This window comes from Megalopta genalis, chromosome 5 (assembly GCF_051020955.1).
Source record: "Megalopta genalis isolate 19385.01 chromosome 5, iyMegGena1_principal, whole genome shotgun sequence".
NCBI classification, from domain to species: Eukaryota; Metazoa; Arthropoda; class Insecta; order Hymenoptera; family Halictidae; genus Megalopta; species Megalopta genalis.
The window spans coordinates 22,308,034-22,330,356 of record NC_135017.1 but is presented as its reverse complement, the minus strand read 5'-3'; the positions used below and the strand labels follow the sequence as shown (position 1 = coordinate 22,330,356).

The window sequence follows — 22,323 nt, the reverse complement described above, 5'->3', positions numbered from 1 at the left end:
GTTCTCTGTCCTAAATAAAAATGGCTAATCAGCAGCGTCAGATTAAAAAAGCGTAGTCCACGCGGACTACGGACAAACAGCTCAATCCTTGGACAAGATCCGATAGTAGCATCATACTTCTCTACTCACCCTCGTCCGCTCGAAAACCACCGCGATCCTTCAAAGCCGTCCATCCTCATTCTCGAAGCGCCAGCCCTCAAAAGTCAGCCATGATCAGCCCGATCGATCGCGCCCGCGAGAATCTCTGATATAATCCGAGCGATCAGCCCTCAATTAGGCCCGGGTGTGTCATTTAACCCCGTTCGAACTCAATAAAGTCGCCGGTCGATCGGCATCGTTTCGAGCGTTGGCCACGCTGCTAAGATGGATTTCCGTCGGGATGGAGGCGGGTTAAGGAGATCCGTAGGAGTGACTATACGGTTCCTATACATATCGGTGCCCTCGAGTATGGCCCCATAAGGGCACGGGATCCACGGTTTCCGCGGCAGGGGTTGGTCTCGTGATCGTTCGTGGTGGGGCTGGTCCAAGAGAGGGGGCCAGAATGCCGACTAGGACGAGGAGAGGGGCTGTCCCCGGCTCAGCCGTATCGGCTCGGAGGCGATGTTGAACCTGGAGGGAGTTGGGAACAGGCCGGAGTTGCCAGACGAGTTTCTGCCGAGGCAGGACGAGCTCACTTTCATGGCTCTCTGACAGCTTGGCCGGTCGACGCGATTCCGTACGTCGGTGCATCTCGGCAATTACAGTGCGCGGTGACTTTTCGTCGAAACCGAAGGATCCGAGTAATCATTCCCGAGTGACCTCCGCGCGAGTCCTCAGGGGTACAGGGTGCCAAGGTTTTCGAACTTCGGCCGCGGTTCTCGACAGGATAGTGCGTCGAAGGACAACGGTGGGGAGTCAGTAATCGATCGAGAAGTGGTTTTTGTGTCGGATCGAAGGACCCGAGGAGATCCGAGAGTTAGCAGAAAACGGTTGCGCAGAGTTGACGGTCGCTCAGGTGAGAAGAAAGAAGTTGGTGCACCTGCCGCAGTGGTTCTCGCGGCGCCACTCACGTGTTGCATGCGTGCCTCGCTAACCATGATGGTCGCGGGCTCCGGTCGGCTCTGATTGGTCCGGCCCGGGGTCACGTGGTATGGTAATTGAGCCCCGGTGGGCGGGAAGGAGCCGAACGAGGCCGCGGAGGTTCGCGTAGGATCGCGAAAGTGGAAGGCGGAAGGAGAGGAGAGGATAAGCAGCTGTCCGCCGGGAGTCCGCTGCTGGTCTCTCCGTGGTCTCTCTCTCTCTCTCTCTCTCTTTTCTCTTCTCTCTTCTCTCTTCTCTTCTCTTCTCCTCTCTCCTCTTCTCTTCCCTTCTCGTCTCCTTTTTCCCGTGGCGTGCACCCTTTCCCCCGTCGGGAGGAAAAAGTCACCCCGTGCCGGGCACGCGGAGAACCAAAGGGGAGAGAGGGATGTCGGCCAGGGGCCAGCCAGGGTGCAGTGCGGTGTGCGCGCTTCCGATACGATGAACATCGTCAGCATGGACTGACTCGAGACCGATCCAAAGAGGACAACAGTGTCTGTCGCTTAGTTTCGCCCGGAAAAAAAAGAGGACAGTGATCGTCCGCGAGATGAGTTCGTTCCTGATGAATCCGTCCGCCGGCGGCGGGTACCATCATCACCAGCACCAGCAGGCCGCGGGGGCGCACCACCTGGCTGCTACCTCGGTGATGGTGGACCCGAAGTTCCCACCCAGCGAGGAGTATAGTCAGAGCAACTATATCCCGTCGACCGGCGCCGATTTCTTCCCGACTAGCGGGGGCGGCCACCACCTGAACCATCCTCAGTCCCATCAGCTGCAATACGGCTACCATCAGCACCACCATCAGGCAGCCTCGACCCCGTACGGCGCCTCTTCGGCGGTTCAGCTGAATGGCGGTTACGCCGGCTACGGCGGCTACTACGGTCCCCATCATCCCCATCACCAAGTGCACGCCGTGCACCATGCCAGCCTGCATCCGCATCACCACGCGGTCGGCGCCCTGGCGATGCCTCCCGAGGCCCAGCAACCTCCTCTCACCTGTCCATCCGCGATGCAGTCGCAACAACAGCCCCAACAGCAACCACCTGTGTCCGCGTCCACCGTCCTCGGGTCCACGCCGCTCTCGCCCGGTATCATGCAGAATCATGTGCAGGCCCCGCCGCCGCCGGACAGTCTTCAGCATCATCAGCCGGCCAGTCAGCACGACAGCAACGCGTGCAGCCCGGCCAGCTCCAGCCAGCTGCACCGCGACAACTCGCCCGAACTGCAACAGCAACCGACGGCCGGGCAACAGGCCCAGCACATACAGAACGCGCAACAGCAACAACAGTCGCAGAACCAGCAACAGTCGCAACAGCTTCACGTGGACGACGGCTCCGATCAGGATGACATGGAGGACGATCAGATGATGGACGGGTCGCCCGGCATGATGGAGGACGAGGACGACGACGAGGACAACGGGGACCGAGTGATTTATCCGTGGATGAAGAAGATCCACGTCGCCGGCGTCGGTGAGTCGGGATTTTACGATTATCGCGGGCTGCACGAGGTCTTGTTAGGGCTTTGGGAAACTTTGGATCTCGCGCTAACTGACTCGATGAAACGAACGAACGTTTTATCACGTCTTGCGATTAACGGGGACTGTATTTATTTTGTGTAACGAGTCTCATTCTTGATCCGATGCGGCGAACTCTGGAAAATTGTTCCAAGGAAACAGGTGAAGTTGGCATCGAACTGCAACGAGTGCAGCATTGAAATCATTTGTCAATCTAGCTTGGTTAAAAATACATTTTGAGCACATGTTGGCCCCCACTGCGCGCTAACTAGCCTACAAATTAGTTTCGGCATTAAACTAGCCTTCTAAGATAGTGGAGAAATTAGCAGAAGGTTAGGACAAGTGTCTGATTAGCAATCGAGGCAAGGAGATAAGTATGTTGCCGCCCGACGGAACCCTGCCTAACGAGCAGCGAGGCTCATTTACTCTAGTAGACCTTCTTAAGTACCTCATTACGTCCGAATTACTTTCCCGCGTTAGTATTCTTCATTCGCTTTTACTCGGGTAATGACAACACGGTTCACCGAACGAGATCTAGGAGCATCAAAGTGAAATCTTTCCGATTTCGACGAGATCCTGACAGCAGAAATATATCTCGAACGATCTGAAAGGCGGCAGCAAGGTGCACGAGAAAAGATCGCTGGGATCACTCCGATGCTAACCTGCGAGACTGATACATTGCTGCTGCAAGGTGACACATTACCTAAAAGCCGGGAGACTGATGAGCAGCAATTTATCGTTGCACCTTCCGATCACCTGCGCGAGATTCCCTGCACCGCGTTCGGTTACGCTCAAAGCGTTCCCCCGTCATTCTTCGCGTCCCCGTCGGTGACACCGAAAGAAACAGGAAATTTGAAAAGCGACTCGAAATATACACGATCCGAACAAATTGCCAGCAGTCTATTTTCGGTCGGGTAAACAGTCTTTCACGCCAGGAAAGATCACTTTGTACTGGAACGGGACTTAGGGTCCGACGAATCGCGCCGCGATCATAGCACTATTTCTCACAGATCAAGTTGTTCGAAAAGAAGTCGCAGCTCTCCGGTCGGCGTTATTTATTATTATATTATCGGCGATTTTCTTTAATATCACATTTCGAAATGTACAAGCTGCATTACGATTCAATGCCTCGTTCGGTCTTTGTCGTTCGGTTAGTCATTTTGCTGTGGATTTGAAGTAGAAAGCGGCACAATTTACTTTTGAAATCGGAGTACGATCTTCGAACCGCGATCAACAAATTTCCCAAGTAAAAATAAATGCCCCAAAGTTACGAATTGATTGTGCAAAAGCAATTTATTCCCGTGAGAGAATGCTTTTTTAAAAGTCTCTCCGAGGCCACCGGAATTTAGATTACCGGAGAAATGTTGAATAATTCGTTGTTCTTTCTTTTAGCATATCTTAAAAATAGTAAAAAATTGCCGGAGCAGCGGTATTTTTTATCGACGATCTAGAATTGCGACAGAAAAAGTGTTCCGCCGCGAGGGCGTCGATAAAAATGGCGCCGGTCGAGCGCGCATCGAGCCTTCCGAGGCACGGTAGGCGTTTCGCAGAAGGATTATGAATCTTCAAAGGGAATTTTTGCAACGTAATATCCTTCAGAATTGGGCTGCCTTTGCAGCCTCAAATTTCTATTCGGTTTTGACCCGGGGGAAACTGCTGTTCATTCCAGCTTGCAACTATTCCTTTCGGGCTCGTTCCACGGGGATACAAGGATCGCCGTAAAGCCGAATATCATAATTCATGTTTCCAGGCAACAAAAAAATCGCAGTGAAAGAGAGACGCGGCTTGTTGTCCGCGGAACGAGCTTTTTAGAACGTTGTTCCGCAGCTGCAACGTTGCTTTATTCTGTTCGCAACAACTGTTATTCGCCTACAAACAAAGCCGCGATCATTAAATTTACAATAATATCCGAAGAATGAGATTTTTACGCAAAATACAAGTTGTCTGCGTCGACTTCAAGCAACAGAAGTTAGATATTATATACTCGGAACAGTACAACAATGTTCTCATCTTTCGCACATCGTTGTCACGATTTCATCTAGCCAGTTTCGCCGTAAATGCATGAAATCCGCAGCGTTGTAGTTACATTATTTTGAATTATACATTTGTTGTAGAATGCACGATTAGCTTGTGATGTAAAAGAACATCTAAACCTAGCCATCGAAGTTTTGATTCGTCGAAACGTTTGACGTTTGAAATTTGTCTGACTACTCGTTTGTTGCTTGTGCCTGTTCTCTGCCAATGTCTCGTTTGTTTCTTAAATATTTATTATTTTTCTCTACACTGTATCGTCGATAGCGATACACTCAACCTACACATCCAACCACAACCCATTTTGTTCTCTTAAAAGCAACGTCATAATAGATTGTGCACGTCATAAAGATAACTCGAGTAAAAAGCACGCGCCGTAGATTACTAAAACCAATACTCAATTACAAACTACATGAACTACCGATCATTGTGCGAACCACCAATTGTGACGGACGATTTTAAGAGACATTTCCGGTGCTAACACGGTAGAAAAATTTAGTACGATATATTATAATTTCCCAATATCTCAACGATACATAAAACACACAATACACGAAAACGTACGCGCCGCCTTAAGATCGCTCTCGGTAAAACTCGAAGAGGTCATGCACCAGCCGAACGAAGCCCAGTCAGCTTGTTTAGCATTCCAGGAACAAAACAATCCCCAAAACTCCATCCATCCTCCCTAATTGTCACATTTGCGGGCGCATGATGCCTGTCAGCGTACAACCGTCTCGTCGGACGTGTTTCGTTCGGGCCGACGTCCGCTGCCAAACTTTCTGTCTCCGGAGCCAGTCTAATTTCCCGGAGACGGCCCCATCGCTTCGCCAATACAGCAGTTAATTTTTTGGCGGGCCGTAGATATAGCTGGTCTCTCTACGATCCTCTCTCGTCTGCGAGGCATTGGCATGCGTGCCCGGGAACGGCGATCTCTCCCCTTTGACCGTCGATGGCTGGTCAACCGGACGCTGCTGTTAGGAGGGACCAGGCGACGGTCGGCTTTGGAATGGAATGGAATGTGCCTGCACAGATTCGAAACTGAACTCGCTCCCATGTTTCCTCTATCGAATCCTCCGGACCACCAAGAAACGCTTCTAGCCTGCCACGCCGGGATTGACGTTGCTTGATAGGGACTCGGGGATCGACGCACCAATCTTCCCGTCTCTGTCACCGGCACGATTGTCACCGTGATAACTCTCTTTCGGACTCGCTGCGACTCGTCTCGACTGCTGAAATAGTCGGCCCATTGTGACCGGCTGGTTTAGAGACGTTTCGGGGATCGGTAGTAAGTGGGACGAAACGGTAGGGTCGATCGAAGTTGCACGGTGCTGGGCGACTGACTCGCAAAATCCTGTCGGTCGAGGTGCTGGCCAGCAGAGAGAGGATTTATTGTTATATTTCACGTGACGGTAATAATTATTCGGCGTCGTTGGAGATGCTATTGCTGGGATTGCGAAGAAAGTAGCGGAGCAGCGTTTGAGATCGTTGATTGCCGTGGAAGCTAGTGAATGGAATATATTGAAAACGATAGAGTGCAAACGTTTGATCAAAATCGTTATAGTACTAAATTTAATACTAAATTGCACTAAATTTACGTATGTTCGTTTTTACTCTTTTTAGAATAGGAAGAATCTTTACGATCGTTGTAAGTATGCGTAATATATTGAAAACAATAGAGAGCAAATCGTTATAGTATAAGAAACTATTGTACTAAATTTACGTCTGCTCTTTTTTGCTCTTTTTCGAATAGGGATGATCCTTACAATCGTCGTAAATGTATGTAATATATTAAAGACGATATAGTACGAACGTTTCAGCAAAATCGTTACAGTATAAGAGAATATTATGCTAAAAAATCTTGTCCTTTTTGCACTTTTTAGAATAGGGAGGATCTTTACGATCGTTGTAAGAGTACGTAATATGTTAAAACGATAGTGTACGAACGTTTCAGCAATAGCGTTATAGTATAAGAAAATATTGAATTAAATTTATGTATTCTTTTTCTTTAAATTTTGCAGCTTAACCCTTTCATGGGCACAATATGAATTTTCAAGATGACAACACATCTCAATGTTGAGAATATTTGATAGAAAGGCTATGTCCACATGCGCACTAAAAATGGATGAGAAGCATAATTCCCAGTGTCTATGAAAGGGTTAAAGTCTGGTAACTAGACTGTGGATTTTATGCACTTAACGCAAGATTGAGTCGTTCAAATTTAGAACAGTATAAAGATTAAAATAATTTTAGACAATGTTAGTCTATTAAGGTAAGAAAGAAATAATTTATTTTCTTCTTTTCATTTATTTATTATGCTGCTAGAACCCCGCATGGGTCAGCAGCGAGAAAGTAAGTACTATGCAATAATTTACATGCTATTATGTACTATAAATTACATGTACAAATGTAGGTTTCTTTTTACATTTGAAAATGGATAATAAGGGGGAAATTTCAGGCTTGTAAAGAAAACTACTTATGATATAAGGGGAATAGTAACCTTTTTTAATGAGCTCTTTGCCGAGAGTTTCTCTATTATTATCAAACTTTGGGCATTACTAAATAATGTGATCAAGATCTTCATCCGGACATCCGCAATGATGATTGATTGCTGGAGGCTATGTTTATCCGAACCAAGGATGCCAGGAAGAATTTTTTACCAGTGAATTTCGCTTGTTCTTCTAAGGATTCAGTCGTGGCTATGCGAGCACGAGTTTTCAGAAAATATGCCAGATCAGTAAAGAGTTTTTGAATTCGACGGAGACTTTGTTATCCGTTTCGCAAGATTATCAACTATTTCATTCCCGTCGATGCCACTATGTGCTGAAATCAACTGAATAAGGACAATACTGTTTTTATCGGGTTCATTAATTCTCTATCCAATTCAAATAAGGAAATCAATTAAGTAAATATTGATAGAAGCAGTTAATGCTATCGATCGAGAAGAAAGAATTTGCTGCTTAATTTATATTTCTTGCAATTGATGCAGGCAATTTTTACTTCGCATGAAAGTCAACAATCCACAACAGAAAGGAACTATCGTATGTACTTTAAAATGATTGAATGACAATCATAATCTTCTTCTTCGTGTTCATTATATTCTCCAATAATATAGAATACAAAATAAAGAGCCGAATCGTTGAGCATAAAAATCGACGAACCAGAGAAGCTCAAAATATAAAAGAAAAGCATAGAAGAAATAGAAAAGATAGCAGAAGCATAGAAAAGATAAAACAGCAGTAGTTTTCCTGCAAAGTGGAATAAGTAATAAAGGACTGGATGATCGAATACGAGGAGCAAAGTTGAGCTCGCATTTATCGTATTCCTGTTTCGATAAAATTTCATAGAGTCAGGTTCTCGCAGAGTCGAGGCGGCATTTCATGAACTTTTGCGACCGGCATGAAAAGACGTCTGCCCGTAATCCTTGCTCAAGTTCGACAAGCATCGAACGGATCGACCTTGGGGAACATTGGTCCGCCGAATGTGAAATGTAGAGCCGGTTATTATTATTACATTTCTCTCGGGGGAGCGTCGCGTCGCCTCGGCGTTGGTGAACGCGACGTGTCTCTTTATCTGTTACAATCGGCGATCGCGTTAGCCGGCCGCTCGCAGATGGCGAGACGACGCGACGCGAGTTCTCGGTTTAGTTCGAATGAATCGACACTGGAGCTGGTCGTAAAATAATGGCCGGTTGTCGCTGCTGGATAGCCACCTGACGGGATGCTAATCCATTTGGCGCGCTTGCGAGCGATTCATTATTTTTCGGCCGCGGAGAACGTGTCGCGAGATGTTAGGAAATGACAGTGAAATGAACTGAGACCGCTGCTTCAATCGGGGAATCCTCTTCCCTCGAAATTGACCGTTGCGTTATCCGTATTTGGGTGACGAAATTATTTCCTCAGATTTCAATATCAATTTTTGCAATTTATTGTGTCTTCTTCATTTTATAAGAATTCGAAAAACGCGAGAATATTGAAAGAGTAATTTGTGTCATACAGCTTACCTCAATTGTAAACAAAATCTGATTAAATAATATACTTAACTTTTATATAATTTTTAAGTTGTTGGTATCAGCATTCTTGACGATTATGCTGTATAAACGGAGCTTAAATAATTACGTGGAAAGAATTCTTGGATCAATTCTAATACTTTGCTAATCTGATTGAATAAAATACTTTAATTTGATAAAACTTTGAAGTTACTGGTGTAAACTCAAGCTTAAATAAACAGAAATAATTTTATAAAATAGTAATAGTCTTAGGAAAGAATTTTCGCATCAACAATTCTCAACAATTCTCACATTTCCATAAATAATTGCTTCACGATTGAAATTGCTGTTATCAAACATTTTCTATGAACTCCCAGCTACGGATTACAGATTTCTAAAAATTCTCAGAAATTTCAAAAACTCCCCGGAGTTCACGAGTTCATGTCACTGCGAATGTTCGTACAGAAATGGCCGCAGTCTAACAGGAAAATATGTCGAGTTTTAGCGCTCTCGTTTCCTGAAATTGTTAAATCGTTTTTCCCCGTTCCTCGGCGGAAGTGTTTGAGCAGAGTGTAATTATTGGGAGAAGTTTGCAAGGGAAACGCGAGCAATAATGCGAAGGGGGCGTCAGGTGTTCCCAAGAGATTATCCGCGGGGTTGTTTGCGAACTACTCACGCTTCTCCGAGCGCATTCGAGACGAGCGAGCCAACGCCGAGATAAGAATAATGGAAACATGAGCGAAAAGGCCGATTCTTGCATACCAAACAGGGAATTATGCGATATTATTGACGAATGATGCTACCAGCAAACGCGGACACGTATTGCGCCATTTTGTAGTAACACGCAAGGTCAGAACGGTTACGTACTTCGCGGGAGCACGCCGGGAAAACTGTTTTCTTCGACAGGGAACGCTCGCAGGCTTTGATAAATCAATGTAAAAAAATAGATCTACATCTTTGGAACGGAGTGCCCTCATACATATTCATATGTGTTTTCTTTCGCGTAATCGCGTATCGATTTTATCGAGCCATGTATTATGTATTGGAGTGAATGATACTTCGTTTTTTTAGGGAAACGTTCGCTGAAACGTTCGAGACAATAGCTTGTATATTTTACGAATTGTAAGTACGATTGTTTCTATATATTTTATTTTATTTATAATATTTTTGTACAATTGCTGATTTTATATTGATTTCATACTGATTTTATACTAATTTTATATTCATTTGATATTGATTTTATACTGATTTTGTATTGAATTCGAACGACGACGTTCATTTGGAGATGCATGGAATATGTTTGGGTTTATGGCAATAATTGGTAGCTGAATTATAAAATTGCATAGACGTGGATAAAATTTGATACTACAGTTACACTGTTTTCAACTTATACGAATGATCAAAAGAAACAATTTATTTTCATGTAATATCTGTTCCTTAAGATCGTCTCGGACAATTTTTATTTTGCATAAAGAGCCTGCTCGTTACAATCTCAGTCAATTGTTCGTAATTTTCAAGCTAATCTATTATATCTTCCTGATTTTATTAGAACCAACGGAACGTAAGAATGTCGGAAAGTTAATTGATAGTATGCAACTTAACTTTTCAATTAAAGTTCCATTAAATAATATACTCTAGTTTTGTAAAGTTTCTGAGGTTGTTGTTGCGGCAGTCAAAGCGTTAATTTAAAGAGTCGGCGACTTTGGCGTTGTGCATTGTAGTATGCAGCAGATGCGAGGTAGTTTTCAAGCGACGGGTTCCGTCGCCACTGTCGAGTCGCACTGATCACGGGAATAAGGGTCTTCAATTAAGCCTGAATTACTTCCTTTACTAACTACTAAGTATATATTTTACTGTCACAAAATTTTTCTCCAACATCTACATTCTTAACACCAAATCTATCATGTCTACCCGTATGTTTCATTTTAAAACCGTTAAAATTATAAAGAGTCTTGCCGACGGTAATGATTCAATGCATTTCTTAAGTCAAGCACACATTATGACAGAAGTGGCAATTTGTCTAAATACATTTCGACTTGTATGCCAGACATCTTCGGTGCTTAATAAGTTTGGTGTTAACATTTATAATGATTTGAAAATAATCTAGCAGTATTGGTAAATGTATCTTCTGCGTTTACTGTTTATTTGCTTGCATAACACATTCTATGTGATTTATACAAGTTTTACATAATTTATATAATTTGTCCAAACTGTACACAAGCTGTATAAATTGCGTAACTTGTGTAAATTGCATCAATTTTATTATTTGTATAAATCGTATAACTTGTATAAATTGTATCAATTGAGTAAATTGTAGAACTTGTGTAAATTGTATAATTTGTATAACTTGTATAAATTGTATAACTTGTATAAACTGTATAACTTATACAAATTGTACAACTTGCATAAATCGTATAACGTGCACAAATTGTTCAAATTGCATCAATTTCGTAACTTGCGTGAATTTCAAACGATTCACACGCATTTACTACGACTTTTCACCACAGCCGCGCAAAGTTCGAAGTCCGTGTCGTTCAACGACCGAATTAACACCCGTAATTTCTGTTTTCCAGCGAACGGCTCCTACCAGCCAGGCATGGAACCGAAGCGCCAGCGCACGGCGTACACAAGGCACCAGATCCTGGAGCTGGAGAAAGAATTCCATTACAATAGGTACCTGACGAGACGGCGACGGATCGAGATCGCCCATACTCTGGTGTTGTCCGAGCGGCAGATAAAGATCTGGTTCCAAAACCGTCGCATGAAGTGGAAGAAGGACAACAAGCTGCCGAACACGAAGAACGTGCGGAGGAAGAACGCGAACGGGCAGTCGTCGTCGTCCTCCGCCTCGGCCTCGAAGTCCTCGAAGACGTCCGGCTCGAGGACCAAGCTGCCGACCGGAAACAACAACAGCCAGAGGAAGAACAACAACAATTCCCCGTCGAGCGGCATCGACAGCAGCCTGGACTCGAACGTCGGATTGGACATGGGCGACGTTCACGCGGTGAACGCTGCTCTTCCGCATACGAACGTGGTGCACCCGAGCTTCCAAGGTCACCCGCATCCCCTGGCCCATCTACAGGCGCAGCTGAGTCATCACCATGTGAGCGGGATGATGGAGGGCCCGGCGGGGGGACCGTTGGGCCACATAGGCTCCGGAAGCATCAGCCCTCTCGCGCCGGCCACCAGTCCATCCGGACTATCACAGGTCACAGCTCCCATCCCGCCGCCGGCGATCAAGTCCGATTATGGCCTCACGGCGCTGTAACATCCGTCCGTGGGACTGCACTGCGATAGAACCCAGAGTTTCCACCCTATGATCCTCAGCGTCACCTCCTAGGGACCTTGCAACATCGCAGATCGAGGACGGGCAACAATTTCGCGAACCAAAGTCTCGTGGAACTGTGCCGGAGAAGATCGTTCGTGGGTCCTCTTCGAATAGGAGTCATTGGACCTGCGTTTCGGTCTTGAAGCAGCTAGGTTTAGCTACTGAAAGATCACGAAGCTGTTGGTATTGGTTCGAAGCTTCCGAGGAATCGGTACGTAAACTTGGAGCTGGACCAGAGGTGGACTGGATACTTGGGGATGGCGGACACAGTTTCTTCCGGCTGACACTCGAGGCTTAATTAGATCGAGGCTTGATTAGATCGAGGCAAATTACGGCAATTACTCGTATCGGCTTGCTGGTTTCGACGAGCTTTAAACATCATGTTGCAAAAGCCCGATTGGAACTTGGCCTTTCCTCCAGCAATTGAAGCAAATTGGAAACGATCAGAAAGAACGACCTTGCAAGCTCGTCGAAATCGCCCGAACGATCGTGCCGCACCTACTTGCTCCAGTTGTCTCCGAGTCGCTGACCGTCGCTGCGACTTCTGGGACCGACCCCAGAAGACCTCTCGGTGCTCGAAGACTGACAACGTGCGGCAAACTTGAAGACTGTCGAGTGTTTTCAAGTGGACTTTGAGACTCGGCGCGAAGGAAGTGCGGGGAACGATTGAGACGGTGTGAATGACTCGGGCAGTGATCACCTTCGGGTCTGAGACTGAATTTGTGAGAGGCTTCAGATCTGGTATGTCCGAATTGATTTTTCTATTCCTGTTTCACTCGGTCGGCGAATTTTAGATCGATAGCAGACTTCAGATTCGTGATGGTTTTAAAGAAAATGTTGGACAGAGCAGAATGGTCGTTTCCGATCGTAGATAGGTTAGCTCGATGCTTCAGCAGGCCTCAGATTTTTCTGAACTTAGGGAAAATGTTGGCGACAGTGTTCAGCTCATCAAAAGTCGGATTTGATTGAATTTGTAGTTTTCAATAAATGTTTTCTGCTGTTACGATCCCGATGAAATAATAATTCTTTTCGTTCAATAATTCGAATCTTTTAGACTTTTGTGGATTTATCAGAAACGCTGAATCAAGTCTACAGATTATTATGAATCCCTAACGGACTTAAAATTATCGAGGATTTATTGAGAATACTGAACGAAGTCCAACACGGTGGTTACATTTAATTTGCACAGATTAATTCAAAGTTGTAACAGCCTTCGCATTTTAACGAATTCGTAGAAACTGCCGAATCGAATCCAGGAAACTGAACAACTCGATCTCTACAAAGAAACGATGTTCACGTAATGACAGGAGTTCTAGTTGCAGTTTCTTGTCGGATACGAATTAAAAGCATTAGCACGGAACCGTGAAGTCAGCTGATAGAAAATGATTAGAAACTGTACTACGGAAACTACGCGGACGATACTGATTCTATCGAAAGCTGTGATCCGCCGAGTACCAATTCCCGCAGACAACGCGACAACTTTAGAACGGAAAAGAGAGAACGAACGCATCGTTCCACAATACTGTAAATACACCGGGACACTTGATTGTGTATATAGTCGTGTAAAGAAAGTCTTATCGCTATTGTGATTAAACCGTGCTTCGTATGCTATTGCCTAAGTGTGCGACGTGTCGAGTGTTGGAAGACTTATCGATTGTGCTTTATTTAACGGATACTGGTGACTCTGCCGAAGGTTTCGAGGGTCTGCAGCGACGAGAGAACGTGTGGCGTGGGACGTTTGACAGGAATCAAGATCGCGAACGTTTGGCATTAGCTTAGAATTAGAAACCGTAGACGTTTCTTTACGCGGGCGTATGTTCTGTTCTCGCGTTCGGTGTCGATCGTTCGGTCGAATCGAAGCTGACCGCGAGTTGATCGAAACCGACCGCGAGTCGATCGAAGCCGACCGCGCAAAGTAGAGCTTCCTGTCATGGTCGGCCGCGCCGCGGATCTCTTACGGTTCACGGAGATTACCACGAATCGGTCACGTCACGAGCACCCTGTAAATATCGCCTGCCCCCCAAAAATCCACGAGATGACGTCTATTTTTGTCGAGAACGTACGCGGAGAACGACCAAGTTAGTGTATAGCGGTTAGGCTAGCGACCTGACTCGGACCGGAAGTATGTACTATGGAGCGACGAGTAGCAATCAAACGACGAAATGCACAGAGCCGCTGTGACGATATACCAAAACGATGTTTATCAGATTATATTATAGGGAAACGTAGAGATACTAAGAATTATGCGACACGTTCATTCTAAAGAATGCGAGGGAATTTGTGTGATTGTGTTGCTGAGAAATAGAGAACGAAAGAGAGAGTGAGAAAAAGATAATAGTGTAATTAGCGAGTTCTAACAGCGCACGAGTTTACAAGAACATTCTATTAAGTGTGACATTATATTCCTTGATATCCTATCGATAATGTATATAGCCTGTACGATAAGAACCGTATTTGGGCACACTCCGATGCTTATGTTTATATTGATCGTGATGATCGATCAAATACAATCGTGAAGTAAATAAATCAATAAATAAATGTTTCATAATTTACGATAACGCTGTGTTTCTTGGACGACGGAGCCACCTATCCAACTTGCGCCCTTCTACTTCGCGAACCTCTAATTGCGATGAATTCTCTTTTCGCTTTAAAATAGAATCGAATGATTTCCCTATTAAGCCAATCGGTGCCAGTTTGCTTGTAGGAATTTATCGTCACGAAGGGAACCTAGGATCGAAAAGTACTTTATTATAAACATTTTGTGTTACAAGTAACCTAAATGGTTAGGCGTTCGTCGACTATAACACTAGATTTACGGAGCACTAAAATAATAACATTTATTCTGATTTTTAGCGAGTGTTACTGTAACATTAGCAACAACCAACACATATATTGAATAAATAACTCGTAAACGTATCTTTGCAATCTGAATGATCGTAAATTAAGAATTTATTGATCCGTCATACTGACGGATTCCGTAAATCTAGCGTTAACTTCGTGAGAGTCATCGTCCTTTTCCACAGAATTCAATTTAGGAATCGAAAATTCTGCGAACAGGCATACCGTTGACTCCGATTCTTTGGGGAATCGATGATTGCCTGATGAATCGATAAACGGTTATTTCACGAGTGCTGTAGGTTCGCCAGCTCGCGCCATTTTATCAGTTTTTCACGCGACACATCGTCCGCGCAGGAAACAAACGATAGCCAGCCGAGGTAAACTTGTTACCTGGCGGCGTTGACAGTATCTCATCCTTATTACGTATGTAAAATTGTGTGCATAAATTTACCGGTTATAGAGTCCGCATAATAAATCATTTCCCTTCGAAAAGAGGAATAGCCCATTGCTGGAAAATGCGTGAAAGAAGTAACGAGATAATGGTGACTGCGTGTCGCGCCGATAAAACCGAACTGCGGCTTCGACACTGCTAATGAAAATAAAAAGCCCGGCCGATTCTTACTTCCGTGAAAAATTCTTCGAACTCTTCATTTTCTCGCCGGCAACAACATAGTCAAGAATTTTCTTTTCTTTGTATTATATCAATACAAGAAATTCGATAGATTTTAGATGAGATTGTTGTAGTAGTAATTGTAAATTCTTGACTTTAAAAGAACTACAAGTGTTGCGTAAAAAGGCTAATACTTCTCTTTAGTTATGAACTTCTCATTCCCGAAGATTTATGCTAGCTGAAACAATCTTCTACTAAATTCTACTTCCTGCATATTATTATTCCTTGATTTTCCGTTTCACATTCATTATCATTTTTAACAGTAAAACTACCAAGCACTAATGATGTTTGACACCTGCTTGAGAACTTTTTCTATTTATATTTTCATGTTATAGTTAAATATATTTTATTATAATTTTTCTATTTACATGCGCTTGAAATATGAAATTTATTCAATCATATTTCCTACGAAAGACTCTCTGTTCAAAAAATTTTAAAAACGGCGATCTTATTTCTCTTTCTAGTTTAAAAAACCTATAAGCATTTCATGACCCGCTCAACACAACGAACTCAAATTTCAATGCAAAATTTCGGCTGCGAAGAAAATACAAACTAAAACTCGAAAACGGAAACTGTTCTCAATTCCCGACGAACTTTTCATTTATATCCGAGCGAAAGAATTTTTGTGAATTTTCTGCGAGTGAAATATCGCAGGATTAGGGCAGCGAATGATGCCAGAGGACTGCTCAGACATGAAATTCTCGCATCTCCGCGTTAAAGGGGGGTTCCCCGTCTCTCCGCCGCCCACGCGGTCACATGTATTCGTGTGCAAGAGCAGATACAGAGGCGCCCATGCGTGCGGCGTTGCCACGTCAGCGCATGCGTGAGCACGTGCGTGATTGCCGCAGCCCGGGATATGCCGGGGATATGCCGCAGCAGCCTCGAAAAGAAGGGTGGCACCCGGAAAGCGAATGAGGGGCCGTCTGCACGACCCTGCCTCCGCCCATGCAACCAGCAGCCCGGCCAACAGTCTGGATAACCTGCTACCACCCAGGATCGAAAGGCCGTGGCCGCTCTGCGATCCATGATCGTCGCTGGAACAACCGAGCTAGACGTTTCTCGAATCATCCGGAATCCCCGCAAATGTTTCCACAATTTATAATTAACCCTTTGCAACTAGCTCCAAACAACAGCAACTCCAAAACAGAGACGTTGTCTCAGAATTTTATCTTCACTTTATCTTGGAATACTTTCGTTTTGCGCGATTCTTTTCATTTTATTCAGCGAAATTGAATGCAGCTACTATTAACGTACTTAATAATTTAGAAATTTATTAAATAGGAGCGTGCAAAGTAAAAGTTGCTTCGGGGAATGGTGTAGGAATTTTTAGTTACACCTCAGAGTGGAGAGGATTGAAGTTAGACGGTTTTAAGAAGATACAAGGTTTTCTAACTAGCTTGTTCACCAGTTTTATTTAATTATTGAAAAATATGCTGGCATTGAATAGACGTCGATTTTTCTATCCCTTTTAGGAAATCATGGCCGTCAAAGGGTTTTAAACACTGTAGCAGTAAGACAAACCATGGGCCAGCATCAACACAAATCTACAGACTAGTAGCTATATCGCAATTTTAACTTTGCTTTAGAAGACTTAATTAAGATCAAGTTCCGTTGTGTATAGCAGCTTGTAAGTTTCTATTACGCGAAGAGTAAAATGAGCCATGCAAGTGCAATTAGATAGATTTCTGCCGAATTGCAGAGCTTAATTAATCTCTTAATGGTTTAATAATTCAATAGTTTAATAATTCGATGCTTTAATAATTCGATGCTTTAATAATTCAATGATTTAATAATTCAATGCTTTAATAATTCGATGCTTTAATAATTCGATGTTTAAACGATAATGTTAAATATTAATTAATGGTAAATATTAAAGAGGACTTTCTAATTCAGCGAGTAACCGATTACACTGTTATACAGCCCAATTCCGGCGCAATTACCGTGAGCGCGTTGATTGCAAGAAAGCGAATTGAACGCAAGCAACGTGCAATAAGATTTCATTGGACACGCCAAGTCAGTGTAACCAGGCTAAAGTAAAAACGCAGACAGAACCAGCGAGCGACAAGATTAACAGGGAGGTTCTTGACAGGCAAGGAGGAAGGAACCGTACAAGAGCAGCTAATTGCAAGATCTATACACCGTGCTCCGTTATCCGTACCACCGGCCTGCGTTGTCTTCCGGTGCTGAATACCCTTACAAGCCACTCTCGGATATAGATTGTGTTAGCCGTGAATTAAGGCAAATAGGCTGGCCAGTTGATTGTTCTACGGCAAAACAACGTCGACCAGACAAGATTCTCCTTCAATTATCCGTTTACAAAGCATGGCGTCGAAAGCGTTCAGTAATTATTTTTTCGTCTTTGAAGTAATGCGATACTCTTTTACAATTTTCTGGCGATTCGATATTCTACATCATTTTTAGGTTAATGCGATATTCTTCTTCATTTTTAGGATAATGCGATATTCTTCTTCAGCTTTATGGTAATGCTACACATTGCTTCATTTTTAGGATATTGTTTACTCCATTTTATCGTTAGGAGAATGCTATACTGTTCATAATTTTTAGGGCACTGTAACACCCTTCTTTATATTTAAAATATATTTTTATATATATTTAGATCGAATAGAATTATATATTTTATATTTTTATATTATAATAGAGAATATATATTTAGGTAGAAAAATACTTTTCTTTATTAGATTGCAATTTGTTCTCCTTCATCTTCAGGACAACACAGCATTATTCTTCAGTTTTAAAAGACCACAATATCCTACATAATCTTTACGACGAAGCAGCAACACTCTTCTTCCGATACGAAAACAATTTTCACTTCCAAAAATCATTGTATTCCTTGACAGCGAGTAAAGATGCAACAATTGTACTTCAAAGAGACACCCATTCTCGCTGTTGCTAGAATCCATCCGTAAATCTTCAAAACCACCCCATGATCTAACCTTCCCCATTTTCCAATCGCGTCGAAACAAAAGCCGAATCAGAATCGAGCCCCGAGGAGCACCCGGAGCATTTTTCAGGCTCGCGACGCCGAAAATCAATCGGAAGCTCGGCGATCCGGAACCATCGAGGTCCCGCAATCACCTTAAGTAGTGCACCGCCGACAGTTTCCCGGGAATCATTTATCAGGAGGATCGCTGCGCGTTGCGCAACCGAAGCGTGTGTGTGGCCAGGAACCCGTTAAATCTTGACTACGCGAAGCGTAAAGGAAAGAGGGAGCCCGGAGGGGGTGCGAGGGAGCGAGCGAAGCCAGGGAGGCGCGAATTTCGCGTTGTTTGTCCCCGGAGTTTGCCAAACGAGCGATTCACTGACCACCCACTGTACATTCTGCGCCGTACAGCTTGTAGATCGCGCGATTGCCAGGCGGATGCGGACGAAATGACCGGCCGCGTATGGATCATTTGTCTTCAAGCAACGAATGTGGAACGCGGCCGTGTAGGTGGCACGAACGCGGTCTGGAAACAGGGTCACGAATCGTGTCGTCGATCTGATAATGCCTCCCGGAAGATGCTTCGCATAAAATTCGCAGAAAACCTCCGGCAAGTTACGCCGCTTCTTCTCTTCGCTTCGTTCGCCGCGCCTGTTCCATAAACTTCGCGTACTCTTTCTCTCTCGTGGTACTCTTTCGATTGGCTTTAGATATAGATTGGCTCATTTCGATTGGTTGGTTCTAGCGAATTGCCAAGGACACGCGATTTTAGTGGCGGACGTGTGAACACAGTGCGCGAGCATGGCGCACTGCGAAGCAATATTTCAATGCGACGTGACTTCAACTGCACTTGAAGTTGACGTGTTTATCAACGCTGGGACTATCGACTCTGATAGTCGCCGCTTCTGCATAAACCTTCGAACCTGTCCGCGAGCCTCTTGGGAACGTCGGTTCTCAATTAAATCTCCAGTGTGCATCGAATGTCCGTTCCACGATTCAGAGAATATTTCAATGTCTTGCTTCTCGGTAAAAGATTGGGAAGAATAATTATTATTGGACGGCGGATCTTTATGCGAAATCAAAACTGTCCGAATCGATTGTACGACACAGGAGTTCTAATCAATTCAGGAGTATGTAAGAATATTATTAAATTCTTCCGATGTCCTCATTGTTTCGTGTTTCATCGTGCGATCCAATTGTCAATCGCATCAATGTTTCGCATCTTTTTGTATTCTATGAAATTGGAAAACCAACGTCACAGACGAACGCAAAATGATCAGCAGAGACTGTGCAGCTCTTCAGGTTCGTCCGGAGGCTCGGGTTGCTCTTGTTTGAAGAAAAAAAGCAGCTGGCACCGGCGACAGCACCTGTCCAATCCCGGGCGATATCGGAGTTCGAGAATAGGAAAAATGACGGCGTACGTAGATTCGAGCGATCCCCATTACTTGTAATTGGAGGGGATTAACGAGTCACGACTCCATTTATCAGGACCCGTAATTACAAAGCATCTCGCTCCCTCTCGCGCCTTCTCCGGCAGCGTTCTCCTCACCCTTCCGCGTTGCCGCGCGTCACTTTACGCTCGCTACGGCGACTGACTGACATCCCCCAGAGGCAGTTTCGCATCTCAAATACACATTAGGCTGTAACTAAAGATAACAGGAGCCCCGTGTCGTCGAGGGGGAGAAACCCGGCGAAATTAGATTCGAGTCCGCAGACACCGCGGACACCTCATCACCGTGTTCCGATCCCGGCGATGTTAATCGCGGCCGTTGAGCGTCGCCTGACTTCCACCAGACAACGGACGGTGTCTATGACCTGCTAGCAGATCTGTCAGCTTGTCCGCAAGCTCTTCAAATTCTAATACTAACTGCGCATCTTTTAACGAACTAGCTTCGACTAGATACTAGCCGGAGAAATTAAGTTCGATTGGTTACGGGAGACGAGTTAGATCGGTTAAGGTCGCGTCAACTCTTCAGGATTTCTTCAGAATTGTATTCAACCTGGGTAAATATATTTGAAAAAGTATTGGATATACTCTTGCGTCTACGGAATAATATTTCAAGATTTAGTTAACATCATATAGATAAGCACGTGAATTGAAAATATGTAGTCATTCACATTGTGGGTCAAGAAAATTATTAATTGAAACAGTTTGGTTTTCATGCAAATAACTATTTCAAATAGAGTATTTCATGTGGCCAAACTCCTATTAATTACTTGAGATTAATGAATTAATCAACTGCTTATCGTACGTTTATAAAATCAATTAAGTATTTTAACTAGCATTTCATTTAACACAGGAATAAATTACCATCTCGAAAGAAGCATATGTAACACAGTCGAGAGAAATAATACATGCAAATTATTTACAGTTTCCAGTTGAGATATTTTTACTCGTGTGTGATTGTAATAATTTAGAAAAGTTCCAGAAGGTCCAGAAGGTCCAGAAGCTCCAGAAGTTCCAGAAGTTCCAGAATATTATTGAATTCCAAAACTTCTGTAACGTAACAATGTCTGTGTAAAACACCTCGGAGGTATGAATCATCTGAGAAAGTAAGCCCGAGTTATGATACAAGTCTGACAAATTAGATTTGTTTATTTCGAGAATGAATTAGATCGATTTGGCAAAGTGATAGATAGATGGAGGATGATTCTGCAAATCTTCATGCAGAGTACAAGTCTACAGTATTAATTTCAAGAAACGAGAGTCGTATAGAGGCTTCTTTATTGACTCGATAAATCGATTAAGATGAAGACGTCCTGACAGCTTCCTCAAATTTGAATAATGTCTCTAGCATCTTGCGTACGACACATTAACACTAATTCTACCGCGGTCAAATGATCGACTCCTCATTTTGCAATATTCTGATATCCGAAGGTTCATTTCACCTAAAGATTGTAGTATTAGTTAGATACATTATCACCTATGTATCATTTAAACACATTATCACCTAGTAGAGAACTCGAACGAAATTTTTCGATAATAGAACGTTTCGGTATCGGAATATTACAAAAATAAAGTTTGAGATAAAAGAACCACGACTGTATTGTCAAGCCAAATATAAGTACAGTAATGTCTCTCTAATTGACGTCCCAAAATGGACAAGATGGGAAGAGGAGATACGATTATTCGAGCCTCGCGATTTATTTTTATGGTTATAAATTGTCCACTTCGCAAATTATCCATTTTAGTGGACAATCCGAGCGTCAGTAAGGGAGACATTACTGTACACAGTCTAAAGTCAGAGCAACGAAACGAAGAATTGCTACAAAGATTCGCAGACTCCTTGAAAGCTGTTTCGCGCGAGATCCACGAGATCTAAAGTTCGAATGTTTCCTCGAGGCCATATCGGATGAAAAAGAATTGATTTTCCGCATGTTCTGCGGGCAGATGTCGGTCCAGTAACGGAAGTCACGATGGATCATTCAGGAGGCCGTTGAACGAGTTGCACAGTAGCGATCGGGGACACGCGCTGCTGATGCAGCCGAGGGACCCGGGAAGTTAACACGGGCGGTCGCGTCGATCCTCGGAATTAATTAAAACCAACGGAGCCGAGGGCAGGGGGGAGGGGGGCGTGTATTTTTATCTGGCCCCGTCGCGCCGGTCCCTGGTGACACGTCTATCTCGGAGTTAGCCAGCCGGACGGCAACGAGAAAAGAAACGAGTCCGGCTACCGCCTTCTGGCTACCGTTGCCTTTATCTGGCCTGCCAATCCCAATACCGCGGCTTATAACTTTCCTCCGTGGTCGTATCGACTGGTCCGCGGTGCCCGCAGCCCGGTTCCCTCGCGAGATCGCGAATCGGCGACCGTCGACAAGCGAAATTTTTGAAATATTGCTGTCCGTCGTCATTACGATTCTTGTTCGGCGAACGGGATGCCCGATGATGCCTGCCGATACCGGCAACAAATGTTGCGCGACTTGTTCTGTCCGTCGGCTACGCGTTTTATTCCGCAGTTTA

General features: G+C 44.2%; 1 protein-coding gene across 1 annotated transcript; it reads left to right on the top strand.

Moving 5' to 3' along the window:
- Positions 1–659: 659 nt before the first annotated feature.
- Dfd (homeotic protein deformed) lies at positions 660–14,465 on the top strand. Its single transcript, XM_033469279.2, has 2 exons — positions 660–2,525; positions 11,159–14,465. The coding sequence occupies exons 1-2, from the start codon at positions 1,604–1,606 to the stop codon at positions 11,851–11,853; spliced, it is 1,617 nt and encodes a 538-aa protein (XP_033325170.1). The 5' UTR covers positions 660–1,603; the 3' UTR covers positions 11,854–14,465.
- Positions 14,466–22,323: the final 7,858 nt, after the last annotated feature.

Bases quoted from the DNA above. Each gene is read 5' to 3' on its own strand.
- Dfd (XM_033469279.2), top strand. From the start codon at position 1,604: ATGAGTTCGTTCCTGATGAATCCGTCCGCCGGCGGCGGGTACCATCAT. The intron at 2,526-11,158 runs GTGAGTCGGGAT...TCTGTTTTCCAG, and splicing joins GATCCACGTCGCCGGCGTCG to CGAACGGCTCCTACCAGCCA.